This window comes from Cavia porcellus, unplaced genomic scaffold (genome assembly GCF_034190915.1).
Source record: "Cavia porcellus strain 051 isolate PalLab524CR breed Dunkin Hartley unplaced genomic scaffold, mCavPor4.1 scaffold_4, whole genome shotgun sequence".
NCBI lineage: Eukaryota > Metazoa > Chordata > Mammalia > Rodentia > Caviidae > Cavia > Cavia porcellus.
In genome coordinates this window covers 84358221-84384666 of record NW_026947487.1, presented here as the reverse complement: position 1 = coordinate 84384666, position 26446 = coordinate 84358221, and the positions used below count along the sequence as shown (strand labels likewise).

The window sequence follows — 26446 nt, the reverse complement described above, 5'->3', positions numbered from 1 at the left end:
CAATTTTACACAACTAGCATGTATTACCTTCACAACAGAAAGAAGAAAATTTTAATGCTTAGAATTTTTAAATGCTCCAGATGACTATTTATCAATATGGAAATAATATTTCTTGTAAAAACTAAAAGGCATGCTGCAAAACAACACCATCCCATCCTTGCAAAAAAAAATTATATTTCTTATATATGCAAAAGCAAGAAGATATACATCCAAATATAAATGGTGGTCACTTCTCGGTGATGAGATTATGGGCCTACCTGTATGTATTTTCTGATGTTTCCTCATATGGCACAGTTATAATTTTCTCAATTTCTATTTACTCTTCAAAATTTGGAATCTTTCAAATGTAAACAATAAATAACAGGAAAGGGCATAAACTAGTCCTCCGATCTGCAAATCTGACCATTTAGCTCTGTCAGTTGCCCCCAGGACACAAGATGTTAGAGTTTTGTGTATTTTCCAGATCTCCTCATACAAACATAGGCTAAGAGGATTTCCTCTGTTTTATACAAAAAGTAGCAGACTCTACATATTGCTCTGCACTTTGCTTGTTTCTCTTGAAAATACATCACAGAGAGCTTTCCATGACAATATTTACAGAGATTCCACTTCTTAACTGCATATTCTAACTTTGCAGAGATAAGCCAGAGTTTCACAACCCGCAGTTGAAAGCCGTTTGTAGCAGTTCTAGTCTTCTGCTCTTATAAACAGTGCAGCTGACTTACATCATTTCCCACTCCTGCCAGTTCACCATGCGTCCATTTGTATATCTGGTTCGACTTTTCCCTAGCAGATCCTACAAACTCTTTACATAACAAGGAAGACAGCTGTTTGTTACATGAATTGCAAATATTTTTCCTAGTTTTTCATTTGTCTTTCACCATTATATATGTTTTGTTTGGGGTTTGTTTTTATTTTGTTTGGATTTCTTTTTGCTACATAGAGGCTTTTTTTGTTTTGCTTGTTTTTGTTTTTTGAGACAGGGTCTCACTATGTAGCTAAGACTGGCCTTGAATGCTGGCTTACATGCATGTGCCACCACTCCTGGCTTGAGGTATTATTTTAATTTTGTTTTTTTCCTGTACCAGGAATCAAACTCAGGGCCTCATGCTTGCCAAGCAGGTGCTGTGCTGCAGTGTTACATCCCTGGCCTAAATTATTTTTACGTAATAAAATTTATCAGTATTTTCTCTTTAGGTATCTGGATTTTAAGTCACAGCTAGAAAACTCTTTCTCATTTTCAGCGTTTAAAAAGAATTCTCGGGCAACTTACTCGGGACCCCTTCTGTCTCTCTGTCTCAGATAAAAGCTTTCTTTCTCTCAATAAATATTTCTGCTCTTAAAAAAAAAATGGAATTCTCCTGCATCTCTTCTGGTGCTTTTTTTTTTTTTTAAGACAGGGTCTCGCTATGTAGTTTAGGCTTGCCTTCAGCTCACTAGTAGCCCAGGCTGGCCTCAGTTCACTCTCAGCCATCCCAGCCTCCCAAGTACTGGGATTATAGCTATGCACCATCACATCGGGCTTCTTCTAGTACTTCTATGCCTTCATTTTCACATTGGAATCTCCAGTCCATTACATTGGTCCTAGAACATAGTGTGAGATAAAGACACAATTTCATCTTTCCCCAACAGTCACCCATTTTTTTTTAATGTTTATTCTAAAACAAATGGAGATGTTGGAGTCAGAGGCTAGATTTTTGTTTATTTGGCTATTGCTCATGTACGTGGCTATGTTAGCTTCTATGCAGTCACTTACACTCTCAGACCTCAGAGAACAGAGGAAAGGCAAGGTTTAGGGAGATCAAGAAAGCTGCTAAATAAACAATGTAAAGGATTTCAGATGAGGAAGCCAAGGCTGCAGTAGTAGAGGACCTGAGAGTGTGAAGGGGACCTCTGCCCAACCTGTCTACTCCTTCACAGTACTAATGGGGAAACTGAGGCCTAGCAGGCAGGTAGACTTGACCTGGGTCCCCAGGCCCTTAGCCACACTGCTCCCAAGAAGGCACCAATGGACAAGGACCCTGACCCCATCTTACAAATGGAGAAATCAAGGCCAAAGCAGAAGTGACCCCTACTCCAGTACCCCAGATAGAAACTGTGGTTTCTACCACCTTTCTCAGGGGCAAGCCACCACCCTTACTTCTGCTGGCAGCTTCCAGGTGCCCTTCCCATCCTGCGCACCACCCCCATGCTCCTGACCATCAGGCTCCCCTCCTGGTCAGTCATTAATAGCGGCCCTCTGGGAATCGATCACACCTTACCTGACTTCCAAGTTGGATCCCAGGGAAACCAAATACCGCACAAGAGAAGTTCACTTGTGGCTCCACAGCAGACTGGTCAAACTGGACTGAAACCCAGGACTCCAGACTCCAAGTCCTGTGCTCTACTCAGTGATGGCCAGGTAGCTGAACCTCCGATGAAGACCCTAGTTAGGCCAACAGAGCAATGAGGAGACATGTGAAGCATGGGACAGAGTCTTTGGGAGATGCGAATTAGTATTCAGGGCCCAAGCTGTGTAACAGGCTGTGTGACACTGCAAGGAACTTGGGTTCTCTGAGCCTCAGGTTTTCTCATCTGCAAAATGAGGGTACCTGGATCCCAGTACCAGGGAGCCAGACTCAGACAACCACTGAACTCATCCACACTTCTGGGAGTCAGGCTCTGACCCAGATCCAAGGCTCTGAGCAAAATCGTTGGCCAGGAATTCACCTGCGTTACTCCCTATGGCCATTCATGGGCTTTCAGGTTCACACACTCATGAAAGCCCACCCTGTTCCTGCGCGTGGTTCCACTGCCTCCACTAAGATGCTGTTCCTGTCCACCCAGCCCCGAGCCACCGCCTCAGGCTTCCTCTTGGCCTGGGAAGAGAGTGAACTTGTAGTCTCTTCCAAACAGCACTGAGAGTTTCTATTGCCAGAGGGGTTACTTCACAGAGGAACAAAGGGAGGATGCAGCAAAGCCAACTGGTAACTGTCAGTTCTGTTGCTCGGAGAGGAAGGTCACCTGGTCCAGTTTGTTGAGCACAAACTGTGTCTTGTACTAAGCACCTGACAGGCCCTCACCCCTGCCACTCAAGGTGCAGCTTACAGGACCAGCCCCATTTTACAGAGGAGAAAACTTAGGTCCAGATAGCTCCAATAATTTCTCCCAGGCTACATGAGGAAGCTAAAACTTGAACCTAACACCTAATCACACCTCAGTATTTTTTTTCCTTTTTTAAAATTTCTTTTTGTCAGTCTATGGATCAAACCCAGGACCTTGTGCATGTGCTGTCCCCAGCCCTTTCACTCCCAAGCCTCTTCTGATAATACAGCTCTCTACATCCCTGGAATCTAGAGTTGCCACCCAGAGTGGAAAGGAGGTTGGATCCTCAGCTTGCTGCTCTGGGGGCATCACACAGCCAGTGACCACCTGGGCAGGGGTATATCCAGAGCACATGAGGTGCAGGGGTGCTGGGGATAAGGACAGAAAGCGGGGGGGGGGGGGAGACCTGGGGAACTAACCTGTGATGCTGCCACCTCTGTTACCGTCTTGACTCAATGCTGTCTTGCTGCTTCTGCAGCAAGAAGAGGAAGTCGGAGGCGCCAGCTGCAGCACCCACTCTGTTCACCCCTCCCCACACTCCCACTTCAATCCTATCGCCTTTTTCACCCGCTGCACACTGCACCCTCGCTTCACTTCTTCTTTTGCTGCAGCAGCTCCTGTTTCCCCTGAGCCGATCCCCAGGCCAAACTCCCCATGGTCTCCTCCCCAAGGCCCCGCACCTCCAGGGGACCGCTACATCTCCCTGGAGGGGTGCAAGCACTGGACAGCACGGTGCTGCGCAGGACCTAGCACCAGCTCAGCCCTGCACACTGGGAAAAGGGATAGCACTGCCCAGTACCTCAGTTTCCACATCTGTAGAGAGGAGAATAAACTGCTTAATGTGACAGTTCACAGGATTAGTGATGACGGAGACCTGGAGCAACGGCTGGGCCTGGCTGCTTGAGTTTCAGCATCAAGCCACCATGCATCGGCTGGGTGACTGGGGTAAGAGACTTAAACTCTCAAAGTTCAGCTTCCCTGTTGATGGCAATGCCACCTGGTGGGATGGGTGATGGCTGCAAAGTGATCAGAAGTGCTTTGTAAAGTTGTCACATTTCATATAGGAGGAACCTGAAGTCCAGAGAAGACAAGGACCTGGTCCCAAGTTGCCCAGTGGTAGGGACCACAGGGAGAGAGAACTCCTGGCAGCAGAGCAAAGAGAATATGGCTACAGAGCTAGGCAGTAAAACTGTCTGCTTTTCCTTAAACCAGGAGTCCCCACAAGTGTGGCTGTGCTCCACCAGCCACACTGCAAAACTCTTAAAGAAATGAGGGAGTGACTCGGGTATATGCACGGGTATGGGTCCATGTGCATGTGCATGCGTGCGTGCGTGTATGCGTGCATGTGTGTGTGCAGGGAGGAAATAAGAGTGCTCTGCTACCTAGGCCCCAACCAGATTCCCTGGAAAAATCATGACTCAGGAATGTGTGCTCTTCCATCCCTGCGGGGTGGGGAGTAGGAAGGGAGATGCAGTAATGGGCAGAAAGCCGACAGGTCCCAGCACTGTCTCCTGCCTCTGTGCCTGACACATTCACCTTGCTGCTTTAGCCCAGGCACAGCCCACAGGAAGCACAGGTGTTTCTACAGAACAGGGCAGGAGAGCTGCATCTTGGGTAGCCAGATCCCCACCCCAGGGGGAGCACAAAGTCTCTGCAGGGAGACTGGCCACACCCCTGCCTGGTGACTTGGGTAAGCCCTTGCCTCCTCTGTAGTCTTCTGGGGTTCTGTGATCTGGGATGGAGCCCAGGACTTTGTGCATGCTAGCCAAGTGCTATATCTACATCCATATACTTTGGTTTTCTATGCCAGTCACCCAGATCTTCATCTCCAGTCCTTCCTGTCTGAGGCCTCCTAGCCATCTCTAGATTTGAACCATCAGCCACCTCCTTCCTCAAATCAAGTGTAAGCCCCACCAGCTATTCTCAGGGCCCAGAAGACCTTCCTCCCTAGCCCACCATCCATGGCTCCTCTGTTTCCCAACTGGGACGCCAGTTACTTAGTCCTGCATTCCGTATCCTGGAACTTACTTCATATATTCTCCTGCTCAAAAGCCAGGAGTGGTCCCATGTTACTGCTCTCACCCCACTCACATTCCACTTCCTTCAGGCTCTGCATGTGCTGGCCACTCTATGTGCCGTCCCCCGGATGCGGCTCACACAGACCTTGGCAACCCTCCACCACTCCCCCAACCACTTGGGATCCAGCTCAAGTTTTGCCTGGAAGACTTCTCTGCCCACTCTACCCCTACAGAACATTCTGGAGGCTGAAGCATGAGGAGGCATGTCAGGGCCAGGCAGGCAGGGGGACCACATGCTATTCCTGGAGAAGGTTCTGCCCACGTGGGACTACTCACCCTGGTGAGATTTAAGTGAGATCCCCAACAGAGCACGAGTGCAACTGAGTCACACGGTGAAGGAGTTATTTACTTTCCACCTCTTTCCCAATTTTAGTTGCACCCAGAAAAAGTCTTGGTTTAGGAATAAATCATCTTTAGTCTCTTCCTAACAGACTTAGATTCTAGTTTTTTCCCCATCCTTCATTCTTTTCTTACGAGACATCCAAATAAAAATTTGATGTCTAATTTTTCATCAGACATCAAAATTAAAAAAATTTTTTGCAGTACTAAAGATTGAACCCAGGGCTTTCAACACTGAGCTACAAACCTAACCACTTTGATTTTTTTATATATGGGTTCTTGCTAATCACTACTAGACACTGAAAACAAAATTTTAAAAAATTGTTATCATAGTAAATTATATACAACATGAAATTTACCATGTTAAGTATTTTAAAGCATAAGTTTATCAGCATTCACATCATCATGCAACCACAGCCACAATCTCTAAAACTCTTTTCATCTTGCAAAACTCTCCAACCTACTGTAAGTCCCTAGTAACCACCATTCTTCTGTCATTTGCATGAATCTGACTAATCTAGATACCTCCTGTGACTGGAATCCTACAGTGTTTCTTTCCCAGGCTAGTTTAGTTCACTTAGCATAATGTTCTCAAGGCTCCTTCATGTTGTGGCATGTGTCAGAATGCCCTCCCTTTTAAAAGTTAGAAGTTGAGTAATATTCCCGTGTGTGCATTTATACCACATGTTGTTTATTTGTTCAACCATTAGTGGACACTTGGGCCTTTTCACCTCTATGCTATTATGAACAATGCTGCTATGAACATGGCTGTGGAAATGACACCCCTTTCAGTTTCTAGACGGGTTTTAATAACATTGTTTTGTTTGCTTGCTACTTATTTGTATAATTTTTATTTACAGTAACTAACTCAGATTTCCTATTTATCCAAGTAATATGAAATAGTCCCTTAAAATGTAGTTGTATCCTAAAAAGTAAAATAACTTGTAGGAAAACATGGCTAGTAAACAAAGGTACAAGTGCTATTTATTGATGGCAAAGTGCTGAGGTACAGGACAAAATCGTAGCGTAAAAAAAAATACTGACACAGACCTCAAATCAAAAATTCCATTGTCCTCAGCTGGTGATAGAAGCCTGCTAGGGTCACTGGGGAGGCTGACACCACATTCACATGGCATTCAGATACCTGGAGGGTGCAGTGTGTGGAACAAGGGTGACATGGGTAAAACCAAACCGTCAGACCCACCCCCCCCCCGGCTTCATCCCTCTCCCCAGCATGACCTGAGCTTCACTTTCCACTAAGATGTGGTGGTAACAACACCCAACATATGGACTGCTGTGACACTAGGTGACCCATGTAAAATGCCAGAACACACCTTGGATCTGAGTAATTAGCGCCTGTCCCGAAAGAAACCCTTCCCCAAGGCAGTACAGTATTTCTTGCTTTCTTCCTTGAAAGGATCTCATTGTGTTGAGGCTGGAGCCAGAGCTTAGGTGTAGCCTCCTTACCTGTGTCCATCCCCACCTTTAAAAACTGAGGAAGAATTCTGGGTTTTGGGTTTAAGACTGTCACTTACTGCTGTGAGACCCCGCATATGCTTTCTACCAGGAGTCTCTTTGAGCTTTCATTTCCCTGGCTCTAAATTTCAAATGCTCTTTTCCTGAGTTCTCAAAGTCTTACTCTCTAAACTCCACAAGCCAAGGCTCAGCACTGCAATATTTGCAGATTAACGATCTGTAAATGCTACCCAAACTCCCTGTATTCCCACCAAAGTTGGTCTCCCCTATCAGCAGCCAACAAGTCAACCAGACCAAGCTGCTCAGCAGATGAGATGACATGTGAAACTGCGAATCTTGCAAAAAATATGAGACTTCATGAAGTTGATAGAAGCAAATGCCAGAGAAACGTTCACCAGCTGATGACCACAAAGACAAAGAACATTTATAAAGGAAGTGACGGGGACTTCCAAAATGAAGTGATCGGTTATCAAAGGATTCAGAGAGATCTTTGGGTTTGCGGAAGCCTTCAAACACTTTAAAAAAAAAAAAATAGAGATGCTGCAAAACCTACTCAAAAGGGAAGGATGCTATATACTCAATTTTGTCAGTAAAATAAAGCCTTCGAATATTAGCATTTAATTCATTCTTTGCCCAGTGTAATGCGTGCACGATTGCAACCATTATCTAAATATTGCTAATCACGGGCTAAAAGTAATTTATCTTCATAACTTTTAGTTTTTTTCTATGTACTGACTCACTCCAGCCAAGTTCACATCTGTGAACTTTTCACCTTTTAAGAACAGATAAACCTCAGCAGCCTCTCCAGGGACAAGATATGACGAGAAGACGTCTGCCTTCCCTACCAGACCACAGACAACCTACTCCCACAAGAGGACCCCCCCCCCCCCGCCCCGCGCCCGCCGCAAAGGGCTGTGCAGCTGGAGGGAGGGGAAGTGCTTGACCCTGCACCACCTCCCCGCCCGCCCGCCCGCCCCCAGGCGTCTTCACCGGCTTAGAGGTCGCTTTGGTCAGCCGTTTTGTGTAACAAAACCGAGCTTCGGTGAAGGCACAGACACATTGGCCCACGTCCACTCAGTGGCAGCAATGCCAGTAGAAAAAAGTACAGTTAACAAAAGTCGAAAACTTGGTATGCGCGTTCCACGTGTAGAGCTGGGACGGCGGTGCCGCTCCGACCGTGGGGCTCCCGGTGAGTCGCTGGCGGTCGGGGAACCTGAGGCGGGAAAGCCGAGCCCGCGGCCCCCCACCCAGCTTTCGGTCCCCCCACCCTGGCCCCTGCGCTAGGGTGGGGCCTCCGTCGGGTCCGGCCGCTGTGCAGCAGAGCCCGCCGCCCGGCCGCGGCCGTCGCCCGAAGTCAGGCTGCTGTCCCCAGCCCCAGCCGCTCGGCCGCACCGGGTCACGGCGAGGCCGCAGCTCGCGCTCCCGCCCGGGACCCCGCCGCCCCCGCCCGCCGGCGCCCTCGGTCCCCTCCCCCGGGCGGGAGGAGGAGACTCCGCGGCCCTCCCTCGGCCTCCCGGCGGCGGCCGCGGCCAGCAGCGTGCCCGCTCCACCCAGCCGCGGCGGCCCGACGTCCGGAGCCCGGCAGCGCCGGCCCGAGGTGAGCGAGGGCTGCGGAGCGCGGGGCAGGAAGCCATCGCGGCTCGGGAACTCGCGCGCGGGCCGGGTCCCCGCCGCAGGGAAGGGGTTAAACGGGGGCGTGCAGGAGGGACTGAGCGGTGAGGACGCCCGCAGCAGCCCCCACGCTCTGAGCAGAAGTTTCTGACTCCCTCCCCCGGGTGCCCCCCAGTCCCGGGACACCGGGCCTCGGTCGAGGAGGGGCTGCGGGAGGCGGGGGCCGGGGCTGCGGAATGCCAGGGCGGGCGCCGGACGGGAGGGGGCGGCGGGCGGGGGCGGAATGTGGAACTCTCCCGGGGGACCCAACGTGGTCACCATGGCGAATGCGGGACGGATGGGCAGCCCTGGCCAATCAGAATACAGCGCCTCTGCCTAGACCGACGGCGGTAGCCAATAGGGGCCGCGTGATAGGATGGGCGGGATCGATCGCCCCTTGTAGGCAGGGATCCCCAACAGCCCGCCGCCAGGGGGAGCGGGACGGCTGGGGAGGGGGTGACTAAGTGGGTACCTAGGTGACTCAGAACCCACAGTAGCTGAAAATTAATTTCTGGAAGAAGTTGGGCCAGTGTAGGGATGGCTTAGCGCGCAGAGAAAGAAGTAGGTCTCAGTTGCCCCACCGAAAGTTCTGATGGTTCCAGCCCGTGGCATCAGCAAGCTTCTTTCCCCACCCAGGGCTTCAGTTTCTCTACTTTAGGTGGAAGTACCACCCTCATTCCACCCCGGTCTTCAGAGCCCTTGTCAGGTGGGTTTGGTTCAGGCTGGGACAAAGTCTGCTCATCTGTTGGATAAAAGAATCTTAGTGCCTTTCTCCATCCTCTTATAGGTAAGGAAACTGAGTGAGGTCCAACATAGCGAGGGGTCTGCACCTATTATGCAGCATGTGAGTAGCAGAGCTAGGACTAGCAGGGTGGCTTCTGTTCAAGGGCTGGTTTTCCAGGGAGCTGCTTGAGTGTGGCTGGGTGCGGGGGTGCAGGTCTACCCTGTGGGCCTAGTATCTGAGGATCCCGTCTTGTAGGTGATCCCAGGGGCATGGTGACCTTCCAGTAGTCATAACTGGAGAAGAGGCATCCAGTCCCAGTACTTCTGCCCTGGCTTTGTACTGCGTGGGTATGGACACAAGTCCAGAAGAGCTGCAGACGACCAAGTCTGTAAAGACAGGAGTTAGAATCACTGAGCCAGGGTTTCTTTATGGCGCCTCTGTCTAAGATGGTGGTAGTACCTGGGGACAGACCAGGGTGCTACTGGACTCAGGTCCAGCCTGAAGACCTAACATTCTTCTTCACTGCTCCTAGAGGTCCAGCAGCTGGAGCTTGGGCAGCTGGTCAGAAGGACAGGTGCCCACAGTCTGCGGGCTGACCAGCCTTGGGCCCTACACTTATCCAATAAGTCTGTCCCTCTGTGGTTTCCTGCTGGGCTCTGCTCCCTGCCCGCAAACAGGCCTGTGGCCATGGACTCACCCCAGAGCCCTACCTGAAAGATTCCACGAGGTTATTAGGATTTCTGAGCTTGGGGTGGTGGAAAGGGGAGACAGGGCTTTGGACCCTCAGCCCCTCGGCTGGCTTCCAGCCAGGCCTCAGTATTGCTCGTTCCTCTCAGTGGGTATAGAGAGATGTATCCTAGTATTCTGGGGACAAAACAAAGCTACCCTGTTTGAGTCTCTCAGGCAAGAGACTAGACCCCTGAATAGCACTGAATTTACCTCGGACTCTGACGTTGGCTAGTCATCTTAGAGCCTGGCTGAAAACTGACTTCTAGTCCTTGGATGGCTCAGCCCTCTCACACTCTTTGGTCACAAAGGAACCTCCTAACATTAAAGGTACCCATCGTCTATCCCTTAGCCCAGTAAGCATTCACACAGTACCTGTCGTATGCTGGGCCCTGTGCTGACAGCTAGAGGTACTGAGATGCCCATCTGGACTTCACAGGGAACCACTGCTGAAAACCACTGGGAGCAATAGCATATACTCGGAAGGGAGGGAAGGCTTCCCAGGGGAAGCCAGGCTGGAGGTGGGCCTTCCAGGGTGTGTAGTGATTTGCTGATGGAGGAGAAAGGAGACAGACATGTGAGCAAATGGAGCTATTAGCTCCTTGCTGTGAGCAGGGCTGATGAGGCCCCAGCTTGCAGTGACTGTTTTATTTCTGTTCTGGAGCAGGGAGTGAGGGTAGCTGAGGGGCCAGGGTTCAGGAGCTGTGAGTCCCAGTCAGATGGATGCCCAGTAAAAAAGTACACAATGATGTTTCAGCTTTTCTGCTCTCAGAGTACCAGCCAACTTTAACCAACTTTATGCAGGGTCTTTCCTGTAAGATCTGAGTGGCACAAAGGTCCCTCTGGGTGGGAGGAGCCCCAGTGCAAAGGAAGGACTGGTGGGGGTCCAGCGTCTGCAAGGGGCACTGGGAATGAACAGATACCTGCAGGACAGAGCAGGAATAGAGCTGGGGGAGTCGGGGGAGGAGACGCTAGGAAGGGAAACTCCCCAGCCATCTCTGTTCCTCCTCACGGCTCCCGTGGGAAGAACGCACTGAGCCAGGTGGGGAAGGGTCAGGCAGCCGCCCACTGGAGCCTGGGGTACAGTATGAGCCAATGGGTTACCAGGGCTGTGTGTGAGTCCCCGTGGCTGTGTTATGTGAGCAGGGTGGGGGCAGGGTCTGACTGGCCTTGGTCTACAAGGGTGCGTGGGGTTCCTGCTGTGCTGGCTTCTGCAGAAGCCAACCTGAGGACCCCCGCCCCAGTCCTTGCCACACTCGACTGCTCACAGCCTCTGGGCCTACCAGAGAAGGGCAGGGGGGCTGTTCCTGAGCCTCCCTGCTGACGCTGTTTCCTTCTCCCCCCAATGCCCAGCCCCTAGAGGGGCTTAGCCAGGCAGTCAGGAAGGGGATCAGGCGCTGATTCTGGAGCCTCAGGCCCTGGCTTGTGCATGGGTGCCTGGAAGCCATTAGGGGCCTGGCTGGTGCCTGCCATGTCCTTGTATCATGGGCTTAGGATTCCTAGAAGGATCCAGGGCCCCTCCCAGCCAAACCCCACAGCAGGCTTGGTGGTCCAGAGGCAGAGAATGTGGCTGTGGCCCCACCTTCCCATTCTACTTTGGGACTTCAGGAAGAACCCAGCAGAAGGCCAAGCCAGTTCCATTCTGCTGGCTGGCACTTTGGGTTTCCTGCCCCCGCCCCCAGCACACATTGTTTTTCTTTCCCAAGAGCTTCTCCATGTGGAGCTGGGCCAGGAAAATGAGGAGAGGGGGAGTGTGTCTGTTGCATGTGTGAGTGATCTCCTAGGGATGAGCATCTGCCTCTGCTGGCTTCGTGCCTGGCAGTGTGCTGTGGGGCGTGTGTGTGTGTGTTTCCGCAGGTATGTCTGTCCTTTGAGTGTGTCTGTATAGTTGTGTGTGCACATGTGTGTCTGTTTTGCCTCTGTGTTTATGAACATGGAATTGCACATGTGCTTGCAGATATGTCTGTGTGTACACAGTTGTGTGGAGTATACAGGCCACTGCCTCAGTGTACAAGCAAAGAAACTGAGTCACAGGGGAGTCAGCCTGCCAGGGATTTCTTGGGGTGCCAGTGGTACATGCAGAGTGGAACCCAGATGTGTACAGCTGTGTCTGATGATTGGTCAGGTATTCCTGGGCTGGGACATGTGCACACATGTGCATGCCCACCTGTGGGTGATAAGGCATCACCAAATACTCAGATGTCCCCGGATTTATACTCCTGAAATGTGCATTCCCAGCTGCCCTACTGCACCTCACTCTGTGGGGGCTGGACCAAGAAACTGCATTTTAAGCAAGTGTCCAGTAAGTCTGAAGCTACCTCTGATGAAGAGGTACTGGGCTCCCTCACTGCACCCCCATTCTACAGGTGGGGAAACTGAGACCCATGAAGGTACAGTAACTCACATGAGGTTGGTGAGAGAGCTGGGCCTGGATGGCATGTCTGGTGAAGGCAGATGGACCGTAAACAGCCAAAGGATAGAGAAATGTGGGAGGGTCACTGAGGAGCCTTGAGCATCCATAGAATTTAACATGGCACTGCTCCACTGGTGACATGCAACCTGTGATGCCTGATCATGCATCACATGATCAGGGATGAGGAGATGAGCAGGGCCAGTGATGTCTGGAGACAAGAGCAGGAATGGGACTGGGGGCCTGTGAGTGCTTTGGGGGAAGAGGTTAGGGCCCCAGCGTGTGGCCTGTGGGGTCAGTGCACAGGTGGTAGGACAGTGGCTGGGCTCCTTTGGGACTGAAGGAATTGTTGGAGTCCTAGAGGGGATCTGCTGGGAACTGATGAGAGAGAGGAGTCCCTGCCACTGGTGGTGACAAAGGTGATGCCTCCAGCACAGGCAGGTGGCTGCTCTGTGAAGAATGGATTTGAAGGAGGCAAAAGTATGTGGGATGGCTCAGGCGGGGGCCAAGTAAAGAGAAGAGGGCTGGGACGGTGCCAGCAGCACTCAAGGGCTGAGCCCCACAGGGAGCCTGCCCAGGAGGCTGACAGCCAGGGAGGCTGCATCTATGGCTCAGGGGCACAGCAAGCACCACCCAGGCCCAAAAGGCTTCCTCGGCACCCATGCACCGAGAGCGCAGTGTCCCAGAGGAATGACAAGGAATCAGGAGCGATGGTGTGTCCAGGTCAAGAGCACACACAGTCTCACGGTATAGCCAGGTGAGAGTGAGAGGGCAGTGGTGAGTGTGGGCCACTCTGGAGAGGCTGTGAGCAGGAGAAAAGTGGGGCTAGGGGGTAGCGTGGGGAGATGATAGGTAGGAGGTTCCCTTTCCACTTAGATTCCCTGCTGACAGTGAAGAGGGGGTTGTTGGGTCAGACCGGGGGCTGAAGGCTGCCAGGCAGTGGGAGCCAGCCAGGGACAAGGCACCCCTCTGTGGTGGGGCGTCCCACCCACAATACACTGGTCACTCAAAAAGGGTTGCAGCAGGAGAACTCAAGTCCAAGACCCACCAGGGCAACTTAGACTCTGTCTCAAAAAATAAAATAATATTTTTAAAAAGGGCTGGGGATGCATCTCATCTCAGTGCTAAAGCCCTGGATTTAATCTCCAATACCAGAGTGGGGGATAAAAATGTAGATCTTCAGAGCAGGTGTGAAGATCCATTGACCAGGGCTGAGCCCAGTGGTGAAGGAAGGGAGGGACGTCCCAAGGAGCTTCAGTGGCAGCTGGTATGAGGCCACGGTGGAGGGAGTGTCGGCTGGGTTGGGGTCAGAGAATGATAGATGCCTTCATTATTTTTAAGGACAGTGAGGCCCAATGCAAAGCCCAGGGTGTAGGGGAGACAGAGGTGAGACAGGCTTTGGCAGAAAAAGTCAGAGCGCCTCCCACCACCCTAGGACTCTCATCTAAGACACTGGGTCCTTTCCATCGTCGTCACCCACGTGTGCATTTCTCCAGGTACCCACCAGTGTTTGGCTTTGGGCTCATATATACTGTAAGTGGCAATAAGAAGTTCCCTCACTTTAAATCTGAGAAGTGAGACAACATAAAGCCTTGGGCCTGGTACCTGGCCTATGGGGGGCTTCCACAAATTTGTGAGGACTAGATGAGTAGCCAGGTCCCATTTCATTGCCTGCTTTCAGTGGCCTCCCAGCCTGGGATGCGGTGGGGAGAGCTGAGCAGATAAATGGCCCAAAATGGGCAGGACTGGACGGATGGGCCTGGCCAAGGAGACCCTCTAGGAGGGGGATCTCAGATGAGAGCTGAGGTTGAAGGGAATCAGCCAGTGCAGGAGGGAGCTGTGCGAACAGGTGTGTGACCTGGTGCTGTGAAGATAAAGGACAGCGGTCATGCTTTCAGATCCCCCTTGCTACCACAGAGAGCAGGAATTAGAGGGACGTCAGCAGGCTCTCTCAGCCTGAGGGGATGGCCCTGGAACCCACTTATCTTCTCGCCCTTCTGCTGATCTTACAGACTGATGGTGGCCACAGCCTAAAAATGTTTGTCCCCTCAGCAGGTCTGAGAAGGGTCCCTCACCAGGTGGCCAGGCGTGGCAGCCATCATGCCACGGAGTATCGTGTCCGCACCGCGTTCCTACCGCTGTTCCTAAGTCCGGCCACGAGTTCGAGCCCAGCACCCGCCTACCCGCGCCATGAGCCACGGGCCGAGCCCTAGGCTGGTCGAGTCCCCGCAGCTGTCCAAGGGCAGCCTCCTGACCATCTTGGGCAGCCCGTCGCCCGAGCGCATGGGGCCCACCGACTCGCTGCCGCCCACGCCGCCCAGTGGTACGCCCTCGCCGGGACCACCACCCGCGCTGCCTTTGCCGCAGCCGCCTGCGCTGCTGGCTGACGGGGACTGGGAGAGCCGCGAGGAGCTGCGGCTGAGGGAGCTGGAGGAGGCGCGCGCGCGGGCTGCGCAGATGGAGAAGACGATGCGCTGGTGGTCGGACTGCACGGCCAACTGGCGCGAGAAATGGAGCAAAGTGCGCGCCGAACGCAATCGCGCGCGCGAAGAGGTTCGCCAGCTGCGCCAGCGCCTCGATGCGCTCACCAAGGAGCTGGCGGGTGCGCGGCGGGAGCGCCAGGAGGCGCAGGGCGAGTGCGAAGCTCGGGGCCGAGAGCTAGCGCGGCTGCGGGGCACCCGGGGCGCAGCGGACAAGACTCCCGACGGCCTGGACCCCGAAGCCGAGCAGGAGCAAGAGCCAGTCCGCGACGTCGGGTCCGAGAGGCCACAGGGCAACCAGGTGCGCGCAGGACAGGGCTGTGGATTTGGGGTGGAGGGCGGCTGCGGAGCCAGACAGGCAAAGCGTGAAGTCAGGTCCCGGGCTCCGAAAGAAGCTAGTAATGGGCTAGCTTATCCGGGAGATTCCACTCCTTCAGGTTAGACTCAGCCCCCAGCCCAGCATGGCAACCCAGATTGCCTCCCTTCCGGAGACCACCCCCTCCCCAGGATGGAGAAGCCGAGGTCCTGGTGGCTGACCACTTTGGACAGGAAAAAAGCCCTCCATCTTGCCTGAAAGTCAAGATTAGTAGCCACAGCTCAATCCAATTCATCTGTTCAACTTGAGGGGGTCGGGGATCACTAGGCGTACAGAGGTGCTTGACTCTAGCTTTGCCTGAAGGGTTGCTTTCCTAGAAGAGGTCACGTTTAAGCAGAGACTGGGTAAGAATTAGTTTTGGAAGTGCTCGAAGGCATTTCAGGACAAGGAGATGCCAGAGCCCGGAGGCGGAGGAACACGCTAGTGGATGCCCCACCGTCAGCCCTGCGTGTGCTCTGAGGAATGTGCTTCCGGAGCACTCGAGGTACAGGTGAGTCTGAGCAGCTCCCGGCTAGTGAAAGGAGCCTCGGAGTCTGGAGCCCAGGCCATCTGCCTCCCGAACCCATGGTCACCATTAGGATTGAGGTGACACAGTCCCCTTGAGCCATCAGGCTTGTCGCCAGAAGGCCACCTGGTGCAGGATCCCAGCTCAGCTCCCCAGCTCCTCCAGCTGGGTGTCAACCCCCACCACACACACACACACACACACACACACACACACACACACACTCCTCCAGCCCAGCCCCTTCCCTGCCACTGCTGCCTCCTGGGGGCTGAAGCCTGATTCCCAGGAGTTTGGAGGAAGCATTTCTTGCTCCTGTTGTGAGCCTCCTCTCCTTACTGTCATCACAGTAAGAAGAGCCCGGGCCAGCATCTAAGTTTGCATCCCAGCCCTGCTATTTCTATGCTCTGCAGCCCAGAACAAGTCCCTGTTTTCCTTGTGTCCTTGTTTGTGCAAGAGGATTTTGGACCAGGTGGCATCCAGGTTGCTTCTTGCTGGGCAGTCTGAAAGATAGGAGGCAGAGAAGGAGGTCAGTCTTCCAAGATTGCTCAGTCTCCTTGTGCCTCAGTGTAAAGCCCCTGGAAAACAGAGTCATAGAACTGGAATTCCTTTGGAGGGAATCTAGTCCTCAGCCATCTGCTTCAGTATGTATTTGTGACACAGTGCACCACCTCTCCTGGGGAATCTTCCAGGATGTAGGAAATCCTGATAACTGGCACTGCAGTAAGGGAGAAGGCCCAGAGGTGGAGAGGCAGACAGCAGGAGAGGAAACAAGGGTGCAGAGGCACGATGGACTTGCCAAGGGTCACCAGCAAGCTGATTCCAGCCCAGGGCCTGCAAGGATCCATGGGGAAAGTTACCAGGGTAGTAGAGTGGCGGAGTGGTACAGCCTCCCCCTTGGTTCCTGCAGGAGCTGGAACTGGTGGAGACCCTGCTGAAGAGCAGACCAGAGGAGCCGGAGGGCTGCTGGGAGGTACGCAGTGTGGGAGCTGGAGCCTCTCGGGGCAGCTCAGGCCGCCAGGAGCGCAGCCGGCTGCCCTGGGAGGACACAGCCGCCACCGAAGAGGATGCCTCCAAGTTGACTGCCCTGCGGTTGCGGTTAGATGAGTCCCAGAAGGTGCTGCTCAAGGAGCGAGAGTGAGTCTCAGAAGGCAGCCAGGGGGCTGGGCTGGGGCACCCTCAGAACCCCAGTATGAAAATCAGTGTTACCAAACACGAGACCCACCAAGGTACATATGCTACACATGCATGCTTTTTACTTTTTGGATTTTTCCCCCATTACTGGGTATTGAACCCAAAGCCTTCACAATGAACTACGTCCCTAGCCATTTTTAATTTGTTATTTAGAGACAGGGTCTCAGTAAGTCTAAGTTACTCAGGCTGGGCTCAGACTTGCAATCCTCCTGCCTCAGCCCTCAGTGCTGGGGTTATAGGCATATGCCGCCACCTCCAAAGCAAGATTTTCTTTTATTTCTGTTAATTCCTTGGGCATCTTCTGCTACCGGCCAGGCACTGGACTCTGCTTAGGGACAAACCCATAAGTAGATAAGCCTTCCTGGAACTTGTGTTCTGGTGGAACACGGCAGAAGTAAAAGCAGAGAAGTGGGTAGGGGATCTGGGAATTTGAGGTTGGAAGTGTTGGAGTTGCTCAGCAAGGAGGCAGGTGGGTGCATAAATGAGTCTGAGTCTGGAGGTCAAGGTCTGGCGGAGGTCAAATGCAGGTGTCATCACCCAACAGGTGATACTGCAAGCCAGAAGCCAGTGAGGTCAGAGGATGGAACCTGCTGTCAGCCAGCTTTAGAGGTTGCTAGAAGCAGCAGAGGAGATGGGAGAGAGAGCCAGTTCCAGGAAAGAGGAAACTGGGGGAAATGGTTTCACAGTAGACAGAGTGGTCAGCTGGTCAATCGAAAAGAGGACTTAGCACTGACCACTTAACCAGGGACATAGAGGTTACTAATGACCTTGGTCAAGGAAGTTCAGAAGGCACAACCTGTACTGATGAATATTCTGCAGCTTTACTGTTCAGGAGCTACATATAATCTAGCTACACACATGATTTTATTTTTAAAAAACCAGTGTAGGGACTGGAGCTGTGCTCAGCAGTAGAAAGCTTCCCTAGAGTGTACAAGGCCTTGGAGTTTGATTCCCCAGCACTGGAAGAAGTGAAAAACCATGACCCCCGCTGTGAAGGTGAAGGTCAGGGTGATGCTTCTTTGGCCAAGGAGCATCAAAGATGGGCAGCAAACCACTGCCAGAGGCCAGTGGGGCAGGGGGAGGTGAGACGTGGAACAGGGTCTTTCTCACAGCCGGAGATGGGACCATCCCTGCCAACATGTGATCTAGGACTCACAGTCTTCAGAGCTGTGAGAGAGTAAATTTCTGCTGTTCAAGGAAAAAAAAATCAACCTGATGCACTAAAATAAAAACACTTGCCCATCCCCCCTGTCCTCTCCTGTCTCCAGGGACAAACTGGCACTGAGCAGGAACATTGAGAAGCTGGAGGGGGAGCTCAGCCAGTGGAAGATCAAGTATGAGGAGCTGAGCAAGACGAAGCAGGAGATGCTCAAGCAAGTGAGTCTGGAGGCGGGGGGCTTCCTGGAGCACACTTGAGTTTCAGCAGTGGGGACCAGAGCGAAGGGAATTCTCTCATTCAGTAGTGGCTCTGTATGCAGGGCTGAGCGGGACCCCTGCCTTCAGGAGCTCACTTTGTAGAGGCTGGGAGTGAGCAAATGATGGAAAGTCCATGAGCTACAGAGAAGTCTAGCAGACCAAAAGAGATGAGTTGGTAAGCCCCAGAAGGCCTCTCTAAAGAGTGACATTTGAGGCAAGAGCTAAAGGGGTAAGAAGAAGCCATCTTTGGGAAGGTACAGGAACAGAGGGTTCACAGCAGATGCAAAGGTCCTGAGGTGGAACCCAGCTTCAGAGAAGGGCACTGACTATAATGAGTGAGAGGTAAGCCGCAGCTGGGCTGAATTTCACAGGACATTATGATCTGGATGGAGGAGTTTGAGTGTGACGGGCTTTGGATGCCTGCTTTGTGCCAGATGTTATTGAGGCCTTGTGGCAGTCAAGAGAGCAAGGTCTTGACATCCTAATCTTATACATGATGAAACAGGCCCCAGAGAGGGGAGTCCCCCCAGGGATCCTGGGATCACGGGCTGGCTGCCTGTTTTTTCTCCTTGCCAGCCCACATGGCCACCAGGGGGCGCAGCCACCCAGGGAAAGCCCGGCTGGACTGGCTTGGGTGTCTGGGTGAGAGGACCAGAGCCCTGAGAGCCTAAACCCCAGCCCTGGAACAGGACAAAACCCCTCTTCCACAGAACCTCCCCGAGCCATCCATCATCTTGGGGATTGGGCTCAAGGAACCCAGCTCTTTAATCTCTTCAAACTGTGAGGTATAATTATTTGAAGAAAAGTGAATGGAACACCAGTGTGCAGCTCAACAGAAAGCCATCTTGTATCTGGCATCTTGCCCTCCACATTGTTTTGAAAACTCACCCGTATGGCTGCATGGAGCAAAGTTCAGGGGTTTTGCTGCTGTACAGTAGAGGACTGTGTTATTTGTAAAGCAGCCTGAGCTGCTCCAGTGCACCTGCTTGCAGACCAGTCCTTAGATCAGTGGTATGTACTGAAGGCTGCTGTGTCAAAGCCAACCAGGACTCAAGGAGAGCAAATAGACACACCTTCCACTTCCATTTTGCGTTCTGATGGGCAGTGGGGCAAGCACAGGAGAGGCCTGATGATAAGATGACTCAGTCCTGCAAATTACCTGAGGGTGTTCCAAGCGGAGAGAGCCATGTGTGCAAAGGCCCTGTGGTAGGCAAGGGCTTAATGTATTCGCAGAACAGGACCAGCCTAGAGCTCAGTAATGGGAAAGAGATGGAGAGTAAGGATGGGGAAAAGCAGACAGGAATCTGATTGTGTGTGACCAAAAGAGTTGTTTTTTGTTTTTGTTTTTTTTAAGGCATCCGGGAGCCATCAAAGGGGCTTTTGGTGTTAAGCAGGGATAGAAATTGAATTTGTGTTTTTAAAAGCTCACTGTGAGTTGCTGTTTCACTGACAGGTGTAAGAGTAGACACAGGGAGAGGGGGAGCTAGAATGTTAAGGAGGGGAGAGGTGAGAGACATCGGAGGCCACAGAATGGCCAGAGTCAGGGTCTGTTCGGAACCCCAGGTGCACCAGTACCCCGCCCCCCGTCCCAGAGCTTGGTTCTTGGGTGTATCCTGGTGCCCCTCATGTAACCAGGCTGGGCGATGTCTATGCAGCTTAGCATCCTGAAGGAGGCACACCAGGACGAGCTGGGCCGCATGTCCGAAGACCTGGAGGACGAGCTGGGTGCACGGTCCAGCATGGACAGGAAGATGGCTGAGCTGAGGGGCGAGGTGAGGTGGTCAGCAGGACGTGGGGGTGCTGAGGAGGGGGCTGGGACCCCACCCGTATCAGCTGGTCACTGGGAGGAGAGTAGGAGCCAAGTCTGCTCTGAGGGTACCCCCATCTGCAGAGGGCGGCTCCTTTCCCACACAAGGACCAGAAGCACCCCCACATCCTGCACACCGTGAAAGAAGCCCAGCTTAATTATAGCAGCTGCAGCTGGATCTACTTCCTGGAGCCAAAAATGGCTCCAGGAGGTGGGGGGGCAGCGTGGCCCTCAGCCCCCCTCCCCCGGGAATCTCACTCCGTCCTGCCTTGTTGCAGATGGAAAGGCTGCAGGCTGAGAATGCAGCTGAGTGGGGCCGCCGAGAGCGGCTAGAGACTGAGAAGCTGGGCCTGGAGCGGGAGAACAAGAAGCTGCGGGCACAGGTCGGGGACCTGGAGGAGGCGCTGGCCCGGCGGCGGCGGCAGACAACCAGTGCCCTGGACTGCGATCTGCGGGCCAGCCAGGCCGCACTCTTCGAGAAGAACAAGGTGGGCAGGGAGTACAGCGGCCAGGGCCTCCCCGCAGCCCCAGAGGGCGCCTCCTGTGTGCCAGGGCTGCTGGTAAATTACGGTTGAGACTCCCTAATCCAAACTCGCACCTCTGAAAGGCTCCAAATTCCAAAAGCTTGTGACCACCAGCGCAGTGCCACAAGTGGAAGTTCCACGCCTGACACAGGTAGATCACAGTGGAAACCCACTGTGCACTAAGAATATTGTATAAGGTTTCGTTAGCCTCTGTGTCCAAGGTGTATGTGAGTCATAACTGAGTTTCATGTCTATGCTTGGATCCTATCCCCCAAGTATTTTATTGTATAGATGCAGATACTCCAAAATCCAAAAAACTTGAAATCCAAAACACTTCTAGTCCCAGGCATGTTGGATAAGAGATGTTCAAGCTGTAGCTGCATTTATTGAGCAGCTACTATATGCTGGACCATCTGGTAATTATGTTTATTTGAGTACCTATTATGAGGTTAGGCCCAGTGATATTTACAGTAGCTACACATATTAAGCACCTGCTGTGTGCTGGAGAAACAGCAGTGAACAGATAGGTGTGTCGTCTCCTCATAATGGAGCTAATGTCTCAGGAGACCCAGAGATTGCTCTCTCTGTCACATATGCTTATACCGATCACATCGCTCCACAGTTGTCACAGGAAGAGGAACTGCTGAGAACTCGTCCTGTATCCAGGGTCCTAGAAAGGCTTCCTGGAGGGGGTGACATTTGACATTATTTGCCGGTGGCCTCATTTGGGAAGGGAGAGGAATGGGGAGTGAGGTGAGTGAATGTTTCATGGTGAGAGGATGGGGCACTGTGGAGGAATGGGAAGGCCAGTGTGACTGCAGGGAGTGAGCAGAGGGCCAGAGCATGTGAGGTGGGTACCCGGCCAGCTGGGCGGGCAGCGATGGGAGGGCAGGCCAGCGGGGAAGCCACGGCTGTCAAGGCAGCAAGGACGGCTGGAGACCAGGACCAGGCTGGATTTGATGGAGTGAAATGAAGGCTGGACTCAGGAGACTTTTAAACAGCGTCATCCCCACTTCACAGATGGGAAAACTGACCGGTCCCAGAGCTCAGGGCTGGTCATTTTCCCTGCTGGCTGCTACTCCTCTTCCCAGCCACTTTGACCTCTGATCTCTTTCCTCCCACACCCATTGCTCAGCTTAGTTTGTTTCAGATCAGCACTTCAAATGCCATGGATTCATTACCAAAGACTTCAGACCTTGTGCCCCACACAAGTGCTGCCCCAGCTCCAGGTTCCTGCTCACATCTCACAGTCACATATCTCATGTGGAGTCATCTCCTGGCCTGCTCTGTTGCCCCCTGAGCCTTCTCAGCCCAATAAGTGCCATCTCTTTCCCCCCACACGCTCCCTAAACCTTAGTGCTTGTGTTTTGAATAAGCAACAACCCCAGGGAGAAGAGACACCCGCCCCCCCAAGTGCTGTCTGACCTGCGGGACACTGTAGTGCGGTGCCCAGCGACACTGAGCCCTCCCTGGCTGTCCCCTGCAGGAGCTGGCAGACCTGAAGCACGTGCATGGCAAGCTGAAGAAACAGTTCCAGGAGAAGGTGGCAGAGCTGGCCCACGCCAACCGGCGGGTGGAGCAGCACGAGGCGGAGGTGAAGAAGCTGCGGCTGCGAGTGGAGGAGCTCAAGAAGGAGCTGGCCCAGGCCGAGGACGAGGCAAGTGTCCCCGCGGGGCCAACGTAGCAGTGTGCAGGGCCACCCGTGCTCCATGCTGGGACTACAGGGGACTACGTGGCAAGGCAGGACTCTTGTGAGGCACTCGGGGTAAAAGGGAGCCAGTGGGTGGCAGTCGGGTGCTGCTGGGATAGGAGTCGGGGCGAGAGGAGAGGGAAAGGTGACCGAGCTGAGAGAGCAAGCTAGTGGATGCATGGATGAATGGGAGGTGTGCAGACAGTTGAATGGAGGACAGAACGGGGACTCCGTGGATGAGTGAACAGATGGATGCAGGACTAGGTGGGCAGATGGATGCGAGAGGAGGGAGGCAGGGAGGAAGATGGATGAATGAGGTGTAACAGCAGATGTCTGCTGGCTGGAGGGAGACATGGTGGATGATGGGTGCACAGACAGATGGAGGGCTGGATGGGTAGACTGCGGACAGATGGACCGACTGAACTTCAGGGGTGTGTGGAAGAATGAACACAGGACAAAGGAAGACGGAGGGTCAGGGGCATGGAAGGGCATTGTGGGCAGGCAGACGAGTGGGTGCTGATTGGGTATTACATGGTGAGGGTGGGTGAGTATCTCCCTGGGCAGACAGGCTGGTGAGAGTAGGTGGTAGGTGGGTGGGCAGCCGTATCAGTGATTTAGAGCACTGGGGGCTGGGTAGATTTGGGGAGGACACCACAGGGACGGAGAGGAAGGAGCACAAAGGATGCTGCTTGGACAGGGTGGCTTTGACTAGGCCTCAGGAACAGAAGCCCTTGAGAGGCCCAGTCTCAGAGTGGAGCAGGAGAAGCTGATCCAGCTGCCCCTGCCCTGGTCGCTCAAGTGCTGCTGGTCCTGCTCACCCACAGCTGGACGAAGCCCACAACCAGGCGCGGAAGCTGCAGCGGTCGCTGGATGAGCAGACAGAGCAGAGCGAGAACCTGCAGGTGCAACTGGAACACCTGCAGTCCAGGTGGGCTGCGGGGATGTCTGCAGGGGAGCGGGGCACCCATGGCCTGGGTGCTGCTGAGAGCCTTCTGTTGGAGATGGAGCCCCTAGGAGGACCAGAGGGGAAGACAGAGAAGGAGAGATCCTGGGGCCAGAATCCTGTCCCCTGCAGGCAGGAAGGGCCGGGGCCAGGAAACCAGGGAGGTGGGTTCAGGAAGCCAGGACAGCTGGGGAACCTGGAATTGTCTCCTCTAGCAGGCCTGGGGGTGGCCAAGGAGGTCAGGCCCGAGATGTGGGGCAGCATCTGGGAGATGTCGGCAGGAAGATCCAGCCCCCGTCTGGTCAACTTAATGACTTGGCGAGATCCTGTCTCAAAATAAAAAAAGACCTAGGAGTGAAGCTCAATGTGAAGCCCCTAGGTTCAGTCTCCAGCACCATTAAAAAAAAAAAGAACAAGCAGTTGCCAGCAGGACTGCAGGCCTCTGGTGACACAGGATAGCAGGAATCTGGAAGGCACGGAGTGGCAGAGGCCCATCAGATTGGTAGGACCCGAAGGTCTCCAGTTGACTCACCCCTGCTCCTGCCCTCTGTGGATCGTGTCTTTTCTCTGCACTTCCCCTCAAGCCAGGAGATGTTAGAGAACTTCAGGTCCAAGTCCCCACTGCACGGGGAAGCCCTGAGCATCAGGCCCCAGCACTGACTGACTTCCTTACCCCAGGTCTGGGTACCCCCTTGCCTGCTTTCTTTGCCTTGCAGTCAGACAGCGTGGGTGGTCTTGGGACAGCAAATATCTCTGAATCCATTCCGAATCTTACAGATGGGGATGATAATAAATCTCACCTCTTGGTCACTGTGAGAATTAAATGAGCTGATTTGTGTTTATAAAGGAACCTGAGGGGCTAGGGATTTAGCTCAGCGGCATAAGCACCGCCTTGAAAGCAGTTGGTCGTAAGTTCGATCCCCAGTACCAATAATAAATTAAAAAAAAAAAAAAAGAACCTGAAAGACTGGGCATGGTGGTGCACACCTGTGATCCCAGCATTCTTTGAGACTGAGGCAGGACGATTGCCAAGTTCAAACCAAACCTAACTTAGTGACTTGGACATTGTCTCAAAATAAAATATGGAAAAAAATCTGGGGAGTAGGCTGGGCTGTTGTTGAGTGGTACAGTACTTGCCTTATATGCATGAAACCCTGGATTCCATCTCTAGCAATGGCAAAAAAGAAAGGAGAAAGAGGGAGAGTGAGAACCTAAGGATATAGTCCATTGCAAAAGCCCTGAGTTCAGTTCCCAGTACCTGCCATAATGCTGAGTAATTGTCGGCTGGTATAGCTGCTGTCACTATTGCTGCTGCTGCCAGTGTGGCCACCCCTGGAGAGGGGCTTAGGTTGGGTTGGATAACCATGCTTCAGGTAGCGCGCTCCTGTGGGCCAAATTCTCTAGCACAGTGGCAGACAAGGAAACCAAGGCCCAGCAGGAAAGGTGCTCCACAGCCATACAGCTGGATCCTCTCTTCTTTGGTACCTGTATTTGCTGAGCATTTACTAAGTGCTGTGGTGTGCTGCAGCATCGTAGGTAGGAGTCCAGCTCAGGAGCTAGACCTGCGGTGTGGTCAGCTGCACCTCAGTTTCTTCACCTGCCTAAGGTCATGGCCACGAAGTGTGGAGCAGGGGTCCAGTTGCGGATCTCGGTCCAGCGGCAGCACTCACACCTCTGGAGACCACTGTGTATAGGGCTGTCCCAAGTCCAGTCCACATTCTTCAGGAACCATAAACTCCCCAGATACCCAGCACCCCCAGTGGGGAGGGCGGGGCCGCCCACACGTCCACCTCCTTATAGTTTCCAACTTTCTGTGCTTTGCTATCATTCGGGACAGCTCACTAAATCACCTCGGTAATGGAGGCATGCGCCCCTCCCTGCCGTGTTAATAATTCATGCCTTCCAGTAAGATGCAGCAGGGGCAGCCGCTTTGATGGGGCGGGGGATGGGCACGCTCTCCACCAGCCCTGCTCAGGGTCTTGAGTTTGCTTCCTGTGTTTTGGCTTTGGGAATTTTAATGCAGGGAACAAGGGCCAAGCACTTGCTTACCAACCCTAGGACAGTAGGCTCCCAGACCACCCTCCTCATGCCATCCCCTGCTCCATGTGCCCTTGGAACAGGGCTTTAGGCAAGTCACTCAACTTCTTTGGGCCTCAGTGTCCTTGTGTGTAAGTGGGTATGACAGTGGTGCCTGCCTCACAGAAGCAGAATAATGAAGATTAGCTAGCAGCCGGCAAGCACTAGAGAGAGTGTGGCTGCTCTCAGCACAGCTGCAGCCGTGTTATCAGGAGGTGGCAAAGCCAGACCCTGCTCTAAATCTTGTCACCCCTGTCCCACAGGCTCCGCAGGCAGCAGCAGAACGCCCCCCTCTTTGGGAAGATCCGCAGTGCCCGTTTTGGCACCGAGGAGGCCGGAGATGGAGCCAGTGACCTGGATGAGGATGAGGACCTGCAAATCCAGGTGGCCTAGGGCCTCCCGGGGCTGCACAGGACTGGCCGAGGCCACAAGCCTCCAGCCCCTCAGACTGATGCAGCTGGCTGTGCTTGCTGTGGGTCCCAGCCCAGCGCTCCTTTGGAAGGGAACCCCATTTCATATATATATGCGCCCAGGGCTGCCCTTTTGGTCTGATAAACAAGGGACTGCTCAAAGCTCCGTCCAAGGGATCCCACCCACCCAGACTTCATGCAGAGTGAACTGAGTTGGGAGGGCGTATGGGGGCCCCAGCCCAAGGCCCCTTGCCACGCCTTAGTGATCTGGCAGGACCTGTTCATAATACAGTGTGACAAACCCAGGCTTTTGTAATAAATGGAGTTCAAATTGTTGAGCAGAGTCCTGAGAGCATAGCAGATGTGGAGGGAAGGGAAGGGGTCAGCCTCAGCCCATATCAGGCACTGAACTGGAGCTGAATAAATGAACAAATGAATGAGAAGAAGGATGCGTGAATGAGCATCTGAGCTGCTGAGGCGTCTGGTATACATCTGTGAGGGGCAGGAAGAGGTGTGGTGCCCATCTGATAGGGAGAAGACA

The 26446-nt window shown here is 53.3% G+C and overlaps 2 protein-coding genes and 1 long non-coding RNA gene across 9 annotated transcripts in view; 2 read left to right on the top strand and 1 right to left on the bottom strand.

Annotated features, from left to right (window-relative positions):
* The window catches only part of Adgrg5 (adhesion G protein-coupled receptor G5), a 31088-nt gene extending 27536 nt beyond the window's left edge, over positions 1 to 3552 (bottom strand). For all 5 annotated transcript variants that reach the window (XM_063247379.1, XM_063247380.1, XM_063247383.1 and 2 more), the window contains exons 1-2: positions 3504 to 3552; positions 2262 to 2425 (exon numbers count right to left, since the gene is read on the bottom strand). The gene's annotated coding sequence lies outside the window, so the exon portion shown is untranslated. The remainder of the gene's footprint in view (positions 1 to 2261; positions 2426 to 3503) is intronic.
* Positions 3553 to 3690: 138 nt separating this feature from the next.
* Positions 3691 to 7602, top strand: LOC134475750 (uncharacterized). Its single transcript, XR_010046980.1, has 2 exons — positions 3691 to 4029; positions 7251 to 7602. It is a non-coding gene; the product is annotated as an uncharacterized LOC134475750 (long non-coding RNA).
* A 664-nt stretch (positions 7603 to 8266) lies between these two features.
* On the top strand, positions 8267 to 26241 carry Ccdc102a (coiled-coil domain containing 102A). Of its 3 annotated transcripts, none has more exons than XM_063247376.1 (9): positions 8425 to 8574; positions 14543 to 15268; positions 16756 to 16982; positions 18308 to 18416; positions 20111 to 20227; positions 20541 to 20750; positions 22273 to 22443; positions 23301 to 23404; positions 25759 to 26241. In XM_063247376.1, exons 2-9 carry the CDS (start codon positions 14678 to 14680, stop codon positions 25886 to 25888), a joined length of 1659 nt encoding a protein of 552 aa, XP_063103446.1. In that variant the 5' UTR covers positions 8425 to 8574; positions 14543 to 14677; the 3' UTR covers positions 25889 to 26241. The 3 variants fall into 3 exon arrangements, with proteins under 3 accessions (XP_063103448.1, XP_063103446.1, XP_063103447.1); XM_063247377.1 differs by having other exon boundaries at positions 8428 to 8574; positions 14540 to 15268; XM_063247378.1 differs by lacking the exons at positions 22273 to 22443; positions 23301 to 23404; positions 25759 to 26241 and adding an exon at positions 21409 to 22262 and having other exon boundaries at positions 8267 to 8574.
* Positions 26242 to 26446: the final 205 nt, after the last annotated feature.